The sequence below is a fragment of the Temnothorax curvispinosus genome, unplaced genomic scaffold (assembly GCF_003070985.1).
Source record: "Temnothorax curvispinosus isolate PA1 unplaced genomic scaffold, ASM307098v1 QBEX01004791.1, whole genome shotgun sequence".
In the NCBI taxonomy this organism is placed as follows: domain Eukaryota; kingdom Metazoa; phylum Arthropoda; class Insecta; order Hymenoptera; family Formicidae; genus Temnothorax; species Temnothorax curvispinosus.
Window position 1 is genome coordinate 267,633 of NW_020214571.1, and position 13,165 is coordinate 280,797.

Here is a 13,165-nt window from a genome sequence, read left to right on the forward strand (position 1 = left end):
ATTTTTAGTTATTTTTAAATTAACTGGGGTATTATTGTATATATGTAAATTTAATTTGCTATTCAGTTAAACTTTAGAAATTGTAGTTCATTTTAATCTCAACTGCAGAGAAGAAACTACATTTCTAGAAACAGAAAATATATAACTAAAAAGTTAAATTACGCTAAGGTCACATAATTAATTAACGTAATTCGTGACATATTGTAAAGTTACGCGTCCTCTAATGATTAATTAACGTGTTGCAGGAGAGTTGACATTAGATTTGTCGAAAATGCCGCGAGGCAGTGCAAACTCCAAAAACTGTACGCTGAAATTACTCGAACCGCAGTTACCCACAATAAATTTATTCAAAGTTTCTCGAACTAGAGCTTGGTGGCCTTTTGCACGTACTATTGATGCCGGCAGATGTATTCAAGCGGTAAAATATCGCAAAATTATAAAGAATTTTGTCGAAATTTTTTGAATAAAGCGAATATATATAATTATATGAGAATAATTCTGTAAAGAAAGATAAAAATGAAATTAGACAATTTTTTTCATTGTCTAATAATTATATCCTCTTTCACTGTAGGGTAAAATTGAACTGGAAATGTCCGTTTTGAAAGTGGTAGACGCGGATAATCAACCGGCAGGAAGAGGAAGGGATCCACCTCAAAATCTTCCGTCTCCGAGGTTAATCCCTTCTCATTCTGATTTTATCAGTTTATTTCTCATATTAATTTGCAAAAACAACAAGTTACTTTTTAAATGAAAATAATCACAATTTAGAATTATAAATTTTGAACTGCCTAGTAATGATTAATGTCACAATTGGTCTTATTCCTTAATTCCAATAAATTAGCAGGAAGATGTAAGAAAATTGTAACAATCTATAGATTATTTCGAGATCTAGTGTTGACTATTTTATATTATTCATCTTGTTATTCGTACTACTCTTACACTAATAAAACATGCTATTTTTCTACAATTATTTATATATTATACATAATTGAATATTAAATTAATACATAGTAAATAAAAATGCGGTTAAATATTATTTCTCTAATAATGTTCGGTTTTAATAAAAGCATTCTCTTCCCTCATCTATATTTAATATTTCCAATTATTGATTATTATTGAACATATGCGTTATATATTGTGGTTTGCAGGCGACCCGATACCTCTTTCTCCTGGTTCCACAATCCATGGAGAGCATTCTGTTTCGTCGTTTGTCGTTATTATAAATGGCGAATCCTGTGCTGCTTTACGTGTACGCTATTTGTGCTTTTAGTAGCATGTGGAATTTACGCTTTCCCCGGATATTTCGTTAAACGTCTCTTAGGAGCTTAGTTCTTGATTAAGTTTAGTTTCTAGTTAAACGATACGCATAATAAACCTTTAAAAGCTTAAAAATTGGTATTATTGTGATTTATGCGTAGAAAATAAATTAATAACTCGCTTTCAATTATTTAATCTATTTTTGCAAAAATAGTATAACCAATTAAATTAATAATAAATTATTCACAAAAAATAGATAAATATGCATATTAATATAAAACGTATGAAGGCGGCAGTGTGGTCTAGTGGTAGAGCGCCAGATTCGTAATCTGCAGAGGAACCAGGTTCGAGTCCACTAGAGCTATGGAATGTTTTTCCGATAGCTGCGCCCCTCCGTGCAAGATAGGCTCTTGTGCGGAGAAAACTGGGCTTCGTCTTTCGGAAAGAGACGTGAAGCCGTTGGTCCAAAGGGTTAAAGTGAGAAAAGAAAAATAGTATTGGTGGTAGATTGCGAACCCTACGGGGATATGCAATAAATTACGAATTTACTATATTAAATATATATATTCGTGTGATAATATATATATATATGCTGCGGATATATATATATATATATATATATTATCACACGAAGAACGAAAGATTAAAAATAAAAAACCGAAGTAATCTTTAATTAAAGTTTGGATAATAAATGTAATGAGTCGACCCATGCGTTAAACATAATCCTTATGATACGCAACTAAGATAAGAAATTTACCACCAATACTATCCTTCTCCTCTCACTTAACCTTTTGGACCAACGGCTTAACGTCTCTTTCCGAAAGACGGAGCCCAGTTTGCTTCGCACAAGAGCCTAACTTGCACGGAGAGGCGCAGCTAGTTCCTCAGATTACGAGTCTGGCGCTCTACCAATAGACTACACCGCCGCCCTATATTAATATAGTATTTTATATATATAATATAGTTCTTATTAATTTCCATTTTTTATACTTCGGGAATAAAATAAAAAAATTATTTCAAACTCACCGGTACGATGCGCAGCGGAGTTGTCATATCTGTAAAAGAGAGCGTATTCAAATTACAACTGTGCTTCAGAATAATTAATATTTAAAAAATAATTATTACCTCAAATTTTTTTATTTTTGGTTTCTTTAAACAGATGTTTAGCAAAATAATTACATAATTCTTAAAAGAATTTTCTTTGTTTAAAAAAATTCAGAAACAATCTAATTATGTAATAATCTAAATAATTATCGATCTTAAAAATGTTGAAAATACAGATGTGCACAAATATTGAATTTTACTTATATAATCTTTTAAATGTATTTGTAGATAATATTCGAAAATAATCTAAAATATTTTATATGCATTATACAGCATTATATTATGTAAGAAAATAATACTTCATCGCTGAGATTAATAATAAACACGTATAAAATAATGTCAGGAGTAAAATAATAAATTAAATAAAGTCATATAAGTTTCTTACCCCACGGTTGCTCCGCCGTTGCCTGATGCCTCTCCGGGCCACCTCCTCCTCCTCTCTTTTCAGTCCGTTGGTACTGCGATCATTGCGATCCTTTATGACACACGCACTAGAAACTCGCAAAAATATGACTACTTTGATCGCGCACGCACTGATCAATATTTAACGCAATATTTAACGATGATATTTCGTTGCTTTGTTTTTTTTTCGCAATATTTCAACATTTCGCGACTATGCTCCAACCTTTCCACGCACTTCCCGCACTTGGAATGAAAATGATACACGCGAAAATGATTTCGTATTGTAACAAGAACGAATAAGTACACGAAGCAAGATTGATACACGAAGAATACACGTCCGCGGAACGAAATACTGCAAATATGGCCACCGCGTTTCCTAACGAACGTTTTCGGCGCCGGGTGACGGCCACCTTGTATTGACCGAATGAATCTCGCGAAATACGCATGATCACCTCTCGACTGATCACTCGACGGACAAGTACGCCTTACGAATGACGAGTATCAAGTCACGCGGATAATTACGGTTCTACTTACTAATTAAATGCGTCGCGACGCCCGCTCGGCTCCGGAGCGCGATCCGTTTCTCACCCGAGGCGTAACCGAAAAATTCAATTCCGGTGCAACTTCACACTGATGCCACGGCGACGCGACGCGACTGATTGTCTCACGAAAACGCGACATAAACAACTCATTCGCGTGTGAAACGGAAATTTAATGACGGGAGATACGTTACTCAGGCGCGGCGAGATTATTCTCACTCTCGGCGAGCAAAGAGACGCGGATTCGCCAATTCGCTTGCGTTGTGAGACTATAACTTCTTGAATCGGCGATAAATCAATTAATTCGACGCCACTTGCGAACATCGAGAGACGCGATATGGATTAATAAATACATACGCAACAAGACGATCGACCGTGGCTCAATTCCGACACTCGTTCGCGGACAAAGATTCACGATCTTTCTTCTTTAATTACAATGGCTCCTTTTGGAGCGCGATAACGGCCAAAAGATTCACGACCGACAGGTTAGAAAACGCGAGAAACGCGGAGCGGGCTAACCCGGACTAACCACAGTTTCGAATTCGCAGTTTCGCACTAATACTGTTATGTCCGCGAGCGCGACTAGGCAATTAATAGGAAAAATTTGGAAAGAGTGGGGGAGTGGGGGAAGTACGCCGGCCGCGTCGGGCGTCTCGCGATTTCCAGGAAAGCCGAGCCCAAAATCGTAAACAATCTCGGCGACATAAAAACGGAGCCTTAACTCCCGTTCGATTTCTCCCTACGAAATAATAGGTAAATAAAAACTTTTTCGGTACGGCGATGAGTGCGCGACGAGCAAAAAAGCGTTTACATGTGATTCGCGGTAATTTCAGCGCGCCGATATGCTTTTCTCTTGCGATTGTAATGCGAAATTCATACGCCAAGTGTTTTCAACGTTAATGCAAAAATGAGTTAATCCGTCTTGGATACATTTAGGCCGGTTCGACAATCAGTCGTATGTCGGAGTCAGATATCGGAACGCTGCCAATGGTCCAATGACCAGGAAAATTCGAAAAAGAAACTCGACTTTCATTGGACCATCGGCTGTGTTTCTACATTCGACTCCGACATATATGACTGACTGTAGAACCGGCCTAAAGCGTTATTTCGATCCAGTTGCATATATAAAGGCCGTGGCACATAGAAAAACTTAAGCAGTAAAATTCGAGCAGTAAGCAAAATCAGCCAATCACAGTAAAGAACTTATAAAGCCCTTTTGGAGGCCCTAAAAGCGGTAGCGAATCCATATATACCGTTGATTTCTACTGCTTAAGTTTTTCTATGTGCCAAGGCCCTAATTCATTTTTGGAGAAATTTTGCGAGTTTACTCGTTTTCGCGTAATACCGGCTCGTATTCAATGAGAAGCCGGCGGGCGCGCGGCGCCGCTCGCGGCGTGAACGTTTCACGAACGCACCTCCCCTCCCCTCTCCTTCCGATTTTTAACGGCTATATGTTATATATTCACTCCGATCGCGTAGCGCGCGGGCGGCGCGGGCGCGGGTCCAACGCGACAAATTGCGACTGTTACGTGCTTCTCGCGTCTTTTTATCCACCAGATATGAATCTCGCGTGCGAACGAGGCTCGGGAGTGTCGATCGAGCGACGGGCGATTCGAGCACCCTGATGGTCCGCACGATCGCGATTAAGTAACGCGTCTTGTGACAGTTGCGACGCTTCGAAGGCGGTGACAATATACTGCAATCATTACAATCTACCTGCTCGATTACTGCAAATGGCGGAATTCTGGTATTCTGGTTCGACGATACGCAAGTGCAAGTCGCAATCGCTTCTTTTTGTTCGTCTAAAATGAACCTCGCGTATAAATAAATAAATGGTTCGGAGTGCTATATTTTTTGATAGACGGTCGGTTATTATTTTCGATTATTTCGCTTGGCTTTTCTGAAAGGTACGTTCTCGGCGTTCTCGCTCCTCGCCCCGCTCCCCGCGCTCTGCCTAAATTTTTTCGTGTAGGTATATACTCTGTGGTCGCGTTATGTTAGCGCGAGATCGTGTCGCGCCTGCTCCGCGTTTCTCATGTCTTTTTGCCTGCCGAGAAGAAGTTTTGCGCGCGGACGAGTATCCGCGGAGTGTTGGAATCGACGAGTGATCGTCTCGATACGTACGTATGTAAATTCATACTATCGCGATTAACGAGCTTGGCGACGCCTGTTGTTTCGTAAACGGCGTCAAAGTATCGCGTTCTATCGCGTCACTGCACATAGTGGATTTCGGTTTCACGCGACGCGAGTGAATTACGCGCGGGAGAGCATCCTTCGTAATTAACAGTTTTTTTTCTGCCAGTGTTGTGTGAGTGAGCGTCTTGTGCCACGAAGATGCATGCAGCGACGAAGGAATAAGCCGAGAGGAGAACGAGGTCTGGGAGGCATCGGGCAACGGCGGAACGACCGGACGGTAAATAAATTATTGTTATTTATGTACGAATGATATAACACGATTTGTTGAATTACATTTTTACTTTTATATTATTTCCCAGTGAACACAATGCAACATGTAACGTACAGGTTAGTTGTAATTTCCTACTCAACAATATAAATGCACGTGTGTTATATTGCATTTATATTGTTAAGTAGGAAATTACAACTAACCTGTACGTTACATGTTGCATTGTGTTCACTGGGTTATACATCTAATAATTCATATAATAATTATTTATACTATTTATAATATTTTTTGCGGGCTTAATCGTTTATTTTCAATTATATTTCCTGGAACGAATGATTTATATGAAAATTATAGAAAGAAAGATTTCTATTTATAAGTGTTAAAAGAAGCTTGCATCTAACAACAACTAAGGTTTTTCGTACAAACTATATGCAAATATGTATTTTAATAAATATATTCACTTGAAAGAATAAAGGTTTTGACGCGCGCAATTATTGTTTCCTGAAATAATCATTGCGCACATATGTATGTGAATATCGATCTATTATCTTGAGCGATGCTATAATTTGATTTGTACATTTGTATTTTACAGATCACAACGTAGCGACGATGCAGTTACGACTCCGCTGTTGCGCATCGGTGCCGGTGAGTCATCTCTTATTTTAATATCCAAGAAGTAATAATGGATTTGTTATTTCTAATACAAAATAATTACATCTCACTGAGCGACATTTATGTATAAATCTATCCGTTATAATCGCCGGTCTACTACTAATAATTATTGAGCCGTCTGACATCACTGGCTGACAATCGTTAATTGTTTATAAAAAATGATCACATTTTCTTTTAGTATCTATCGTGCGTTTCGAAAGGTAATGCGACCGACACACAGAGTTGCTCGCATTACCTGCCTTCCGGCTCGACTTTCGTTTTGCGAATAGAACGACGACCTTAAAAATATTCCGCTCCTTGCATTTCAGATTAATTTGCCACATAAGTAATATTAGAAAGTAGTATTTAGAGTAATTGGGAGAGAGGGTAAGAGAAAAAGAGGAAGAAAGAAAGAGAAAGAAAGAAAAGAAATTAAGCAAAACATGGAACGTCTTGTAATACTTTGATATGCACACGTTTTAAGTATTGAATATTCAGCAATTTATAGATAAAAATGTAAAACTGATTACTCCCCTATTTCTATGATGATTTATTTTATATTTAATACTCAATTTTTATTTCATAAAAAATTTTATAATTATCCACGTTATATCGTTTTGCTCGACGTCTTTATGACATCGTGATCTCAAACTAAAATTAATCTCTTTCTTTTCTCTCCTTATTTTTGATTTGCCTTGAATTTGTCTGTTTTGCACTAATGGACTTCGCATTCAAAGATGCGAAGATGCAAGAAATATACGTTAGGATAATACTGATAATAGTGCAACTAATAGCAGCGTCCAACTATAGAACGCCAACCATCCCTCTTACCATTTTTGCTTTTGTCCCTTCTTCTCGCCTAATTTTCGGTTTGCCAGAGCTACCGTGCGTCGTCGACCAAAGAAGTAGTCCTTTCAACTCTAAATAGTTCTCTGGCCAACTGTTCCATTTGTTGACGTCGCGCAAACAAGTATTTCGTTGACGATACGCAAGTGAATCGCGATCGCTTCTTTTTATTTGTCGAAAATAAACGGATAAATAAACGGTTTGGAGTTCGGAGTACTATACTTTTTGATGGACGGTCGGTTATTATTTTTGATTGTTTCGCCTGGCTTTTCTGAAAGGGACGTTTAGGCCAGTCATATTAGACTAATTTAGAGGGTTAATAACCTTCCAATTAATCTTCCCAGATTGCAACCATCATGAATCGCTTTGATTTGAGGTGCTATAAGTGGGATTTATTTTGTTTCGCAAAATTAACGCGCAATAAAAAGTTATTAACAATATTATCAACAAAAAACGCGATTTTTTTATTTTTTCTGAAAATATCTCGAAAACTAAGCAAGATAAGGTAACTAACTATACGTACCTTTTTTATAGAGCGTAAAATTATCTACAATAATGATCTGGACAACATTTATCGTTAAGTCAGTCGTTTAGCTTGCACGCGCCGTCAAAGTCCGAGACTCGGATCTCGAAAACCTATTCCAAAAAATCAAAATTTTTTGCTTACATTAGCTACAAACTAAAGAAAAAGGGTCTAAAAAATCGGTTGCATCATGAGAAGTATTCTTTGTAGTTCTCAGATAATGTGTAATTTTTGGGGGATTTTTAATTCCATTTTAAATGACGGAAAAAAATCACCGGCGCAACATCCAAAAAACGATGAAATCGATGATTTTCGATATCTCGGACTTTGACGGCGCGTGCCAGCTAAACGACTGACTTGACGATAAACGTTGTTCAGATCATTATTGTAGATAATTTTACGCTCTACAAAAAAGGTACGTATAGTTAGCTACCCTATCTTGCTTAGTTTTCGAGATATTTGAGAAAAAATAAAAAAATTGCGTTTTTTGCTGATAATATTGTTAATAACTTTTTATTGCGCGTTTATTTTGCGAAGCAAAATAAATCCCACTTATTATAGCACCTCAAATCAAAGCGATTCATGATGGTTGCAACCTGGGAAGATTAATTGGAAGGTTCGATGTCTAATATGACTAGCCTAGTTCTCGCCGGGCTTACCGCACTCCAAATTTTTCGCGTATACTGTAACCGCTTTATATTATCGCGAGATCATGTCGCGTCTCTGCGTTTCTCGTGTCGTTTTACCCGTCGAGAACGAGTGTCCGAAGTGTTGGGCCAATGAGCATCTTATAAAAATCAATATGGAGACTTTATGCTCATTGCTTCATTAGTTTAGCGGTCTTATGCTACGCTTATGCTAAGCTATGCATTTTGTGTGCGATGGCCTTAAAATCGCAACGTACATCGCGCGCGTGACAGAAGTCACACGGAGTGTTTCGCCGTGTGTTTCGCGTTATTTTGTCATTCAATGATTCAATACGCGCTGTGTGTGCAATAAACGTCGAGAGTGCTGTGGGAAGTGACGGCCGCGCGTCATATCGTCGTGTTAATTAGTACGCGAGATTTCACTTATCGTGTTTTCCCGATGTGTCCGCCCGATCGACGAGAACAAGCCTCCCGACAATGACGAATGGAGTCAGGTGGGCGCATCGATCGGTGAATCAATTTATCTGTTAACTGTCACAACTAATTGCTCATTTATTTTACTCGTAATAATACATCGTTTTTTGTTCTCTAAGAACAAACATACAAGCACGCACACATGTATGTATATATATGTGTGTGTACGGTAGGTCGGAAACATCACATATGTAACAGAAAGGAATTAGATTAATTCTCATTCTGAATCAAAGATGCAAATTATTTCAATATAAATGAATGGCCCAGGCGTTAGAAACTAATAATTAGCCTTCTGAATGCAATGATTTCGATGCGTAATTGGTGCATCTCGCGCAGCGAGGCGACGCAAAGATGCCGTCGTGTCATTCGAATAATATGGCCAACATATCACACGTGTAAATGAGAACGCCGCGTGCGCTCGTTGTTTCGCGTAATTCACTCGTTCAAAGTACGTCGTGTGTGCGATAAACGTCGAGAGTAATGGAAAATGGCGAGCGAGCGGCATATCATGCATAACGTGAAAATCAGTGATTTCAAACAACCGTATTTTTTCGATCGACAAGTTCGACAAGAACGCCCGTCCGATTCGATAATAGAGTCACCCAGGTATTCCCGGTGGCGCATCAATCGTCGACGTGTCAATTTATTTGTTGAAAGTAATTGGTCATTTATCATTTATTTCATTCGTATATACAACAAAAATTGTGACTTTATATTACATTATTTTCGACGCTTGCGAAGAATGCTGGAGAGAAAAAAAAGAATATATTATATTCTATTTATATATGCACACGGCGTCATAAATGAGTGAGCCAGGTATTCCCGGTGGCGCATCAATCATCGACGTGTCAATTTATTTGTCGAAAGTAATTGGTCATTTATCATTTATTTCATTCGTAATAATACAACAATAATTGTGACTTCATATTACATTATTTTCGACACTTGCGAAGAATGGAGAGAAAAAAAATATTATAGGTATTCTTTTTATATGCACACGACGTCATAAATGGCTTCCCACCTGAAGATAGCCGCATCCAAGTCAAATAATAGATAACTTTTATTATTAGCTCTCTTCAGATGGGAAGACATTTATGACGCCGTATGTACTATATTTGTATAGGTATAAGAAAAAAAAATTCAAATTTGTTTTAATATTTAACTACAAGTGCAAGTTATATTAATATATACGGCCGAGTGACGCGCCAAATTATGGGTTTTTTTCGGTCTTTAGAGATTAATATAATTAATTGGCAATTAACAACGAGCTTTTTTAATGTTGCGGCTTGGGTTTGCTGTTATCGGTGTTAGGGATCCTTTAATGAGGGATGGACAAAGCCGCCATTAATGAGAGTGGAAGTGACGGCAGGCATTACGCGTCATTTTTATACTAAAAGTGTGTTGACGCGATAGTCTGAGCTTATATTTATCAATATTAGTTAATTTGGTGATTTATAGTTGAGGTTATGTATTCTCTATATATATTCTCATTTCAGTATCAAAAGATAACATAAAATTACATTCAATTTTAATGAAATTGGATTTATTAAGTACAATGCTTATTATACACTTTTATTTTTTCTCTTGCTCACTTTATCAGTTATGACACAGTGAATACGTTTACACGGCTCGATTTACGCCAAAGTTATAACATTGATGTTATAACTACTGACGTTAAATACCGTGTAAACGCTCTTTTACGACGAAGTTATTACATCAATGTGGTAACGAATTTGTCGTAAAAGAGCGTTTACACGGCATTTAACGTCAGATAGTTATAACATCGATGTTATAACTTCGGCATAAATCGAGTCGTGTAAACGTAGTCAGCATGTACATACAGTACAGTTATATTGTGGTCATATGTCATAAATGTGACATATGACTTCAATTGACATATACTATACACTATCTTTACTAAAATATACTCAAAGCGGAAATATCCCATTAATGGTGGACGACCAATCCGCATCCTCGGTGTCCTATCCCTCATTAAGGGGATGCTGGAGTGACGGCCGAACTTCCTCGATATCGATAATGTCAACATTTCTAATTTTGTTTTTCCTATATTTGTCTTTGTCTAACGAAATGACATCTGTCCTTGTTTGATTGCTGCGCCATCTCTACTTACTAGCCTGCGTGTATATTTTTGTAGAAAATATACACGATTTCTTCGAAGCTCTAATTTTTTGTACATATAACTTATACAACTGTTTATATTAAAAAATATGGTTATAAGGGGTGACAGCATTTTTACATTTTTTTTCAATTATCACTAATTTTTTTAAGGTGATATCCTGAACAGGGGACAATTACCGAAAAAAACAGTCAGAGCTCGTTCTTTGAAACGGCTTTATAGATCGCAAAATCCTTTTACAGTCCGAGTAAAATATAGGTACTAATGAAGAGTGGGAATATAAAAAATTAGTGATAATTGAAAAAAAATGTAAAAATGCTGTCACCTCATAACCATATTTTCTAATATAAAGGCCGTCACTCCAGTATCCCCTTAAAGGATCCTTAATCGGTGTAGGTATCTCGCGCCGCGTGCCATGGCGATACGGCGCGACGCGGCGCGGCGCCGCGGCGGCTCGTGTATCGGCCTGCATGCCGGCGCAAAGTTGCTGCCCGCGCGGTTCGAACGTAACCGACGTCTCAGTGCTGTACTTCGCGCGCGTAACGAAAGTCGGGATTGTCGCGGCGCTCGTAGCATTTCGAGTTTATTTACTCGTTCAAAGCACGTTGCTCGCGAGCAACAAGCGTCGAGGGTGCAGCGCGAGATGACGGACGGGATGTCGCGTCGCGTTAATTAGTGCGTGCAATCCTAATTAGACGCGTTTTCGTGGATCGACTCGTTATCCACGCGAACGAACGTGCGGAACAACGATGGAGTCAGACAGAAGGCAATGACGGCGTATCGATCGGTGAGCAAATTCGTCCGTTATATTATCGTTTGGTTATCGCGCAATTGCATTTTCAGAGAGCATTAATTTGATTTCTTTGATCGTTATGCGAGAAATAGCAAGAAATTTGTTTGCATTAGTGAAGATAATGATATATTATTAAAGAATTATCTGTTTTTGCATGCATTATATAAATATAATAAAATAATTTTAATAAATAAGTAAACGTTAAATTATATATATTTTTAAATGTAATTTACACACACAATACATATATTTGTCAAAGCAACAAAAATTTTAGACAAACGTTTATTTCTGTTTCTTCTTTCTTATAAAGCATCAAATCGTGATCTACTGTAACAACATTAAATTAAATCTACTGTAAATATTAATTTCAAGTTTTGTAGTAATCGAATGGTGTGCTTCGATAATCGCTAGGGATACATATGTTTGTGAATGTTTTATGCAACAGAATATTCACTCCGCAAATAATAATTATTGTTAAAGCTCTCGGACATTATTTGCTTTTTATATTTGAACGCAGCGCGATACACGAAGAGTTCATGATATATGCACGGATAATTATTTGTTTATCCACGGTTAATCGTCTGTCGATGAAAATTTGCAGCCAGACATACAACGCATATTAATGTTGCGAACAGTATTTTGACGATTTTTAATTGTTTATAAAATTAAATGATTTCAATGCGTCTACAACTTGATGTATCCTAATAATATATTTAAAAAGGGAGAAAAACTAAATATTAGTCAGTCGCATGAAATTAAAAAGTTGGATAAATAATAATTCTAAATTATTTAAAGCAGCTTTTAACAATATTTATCATATTTTTATAGAATTTTGTAGAAAAATTTTAGTTAAGTTAAATTTCTACTTTTTTAATTATATCAATTATTTCAAAACAAACGACCAACGTCTTTTTAACAACATTCTTACTTTTTTATATAGCAATACTTATTGTTAGTGTTGAAAATTTTACGTTTATTAATGATTACTATTGCACATCATTGTTATGTTATGGCGATTTTTGGTCGTGACTGGATAGGTATTACATGTCGAGATACCTTTTGCTCCGTGAATTAATTAGCAACTTATAATGAATTGCTTGTACTGCCTTATATAAATATAAATAACAAATAACATATTTAATGTGCCCAACTTACAAGCAATTAAATATATTAAATTCCCTTTTGCGTATTGTGTTGCACATTACGCCCTCGCGTGTCTCGTTACTAATTACTGCGCCGTCGATCGATAATAATAGATTAACCGCGATATGATGATGCAATGGATTAGATGCCATTTCGACGTTTAGCAACGAGATTTTAGATAAATTTACTTACAAGCAAATAATCGCAGATTTACCACGAAAGAAATCACATTTATTACATACAAT

At 37.1% G+C, this 13,165-nt stretch overlaps 2 protein-coding genes across 3 annotated transcripts in view; both read left to right on the forward strand.

Moving 5' to 3' along the window:
• Window positions 1–1,329, forward strand: part of LOC112454115 (otoferlin-like) — a 20,029-nt gene extending 18,700 nt beyond the window's left edge. The window contains exons 23-25 of the mRNA XM_025015333.1: window positions 246–418; window positions 572–672; window positions 1,149–1,329. Of these exons, the coding sequence (XP_024871101.1) occupies window positions 246–418; window positions 572–672; window positions 1,149–1,329 (455 nt within the window). The remainder of the gene's footprint in view (window positions 1–245; window positions 419–571; window positions 673–1,148) is intronic.
• A 4,281-nt stretch (window positions 1,330–5,610) lies between these two features.
• The window catches only part of LOC112454123 (small conductance calcium-activated potassium channel protein-like), a 78,024-nt gene continuing 70,469 nt past the window's right edge, over window positions 5,611–13,165 (forward strand). Inside the window, exons 1-2 of one of the 2 annotated variants that reach the window (XM_025015351.1) lie at window positions 5,611–5,715; window positions 6,299–6,351. The gene's annotated coding sequence lies outside the window, so the exon portion shown is untranslated. Of the gene's footprint in view, window positions 5,716–6,298; window positions 6,352–11,526; window positions 11,772–13,165 lie in introns of those variants that run through there. The other variant, XM_025015350.1, reaches the window with a different exon arrangement.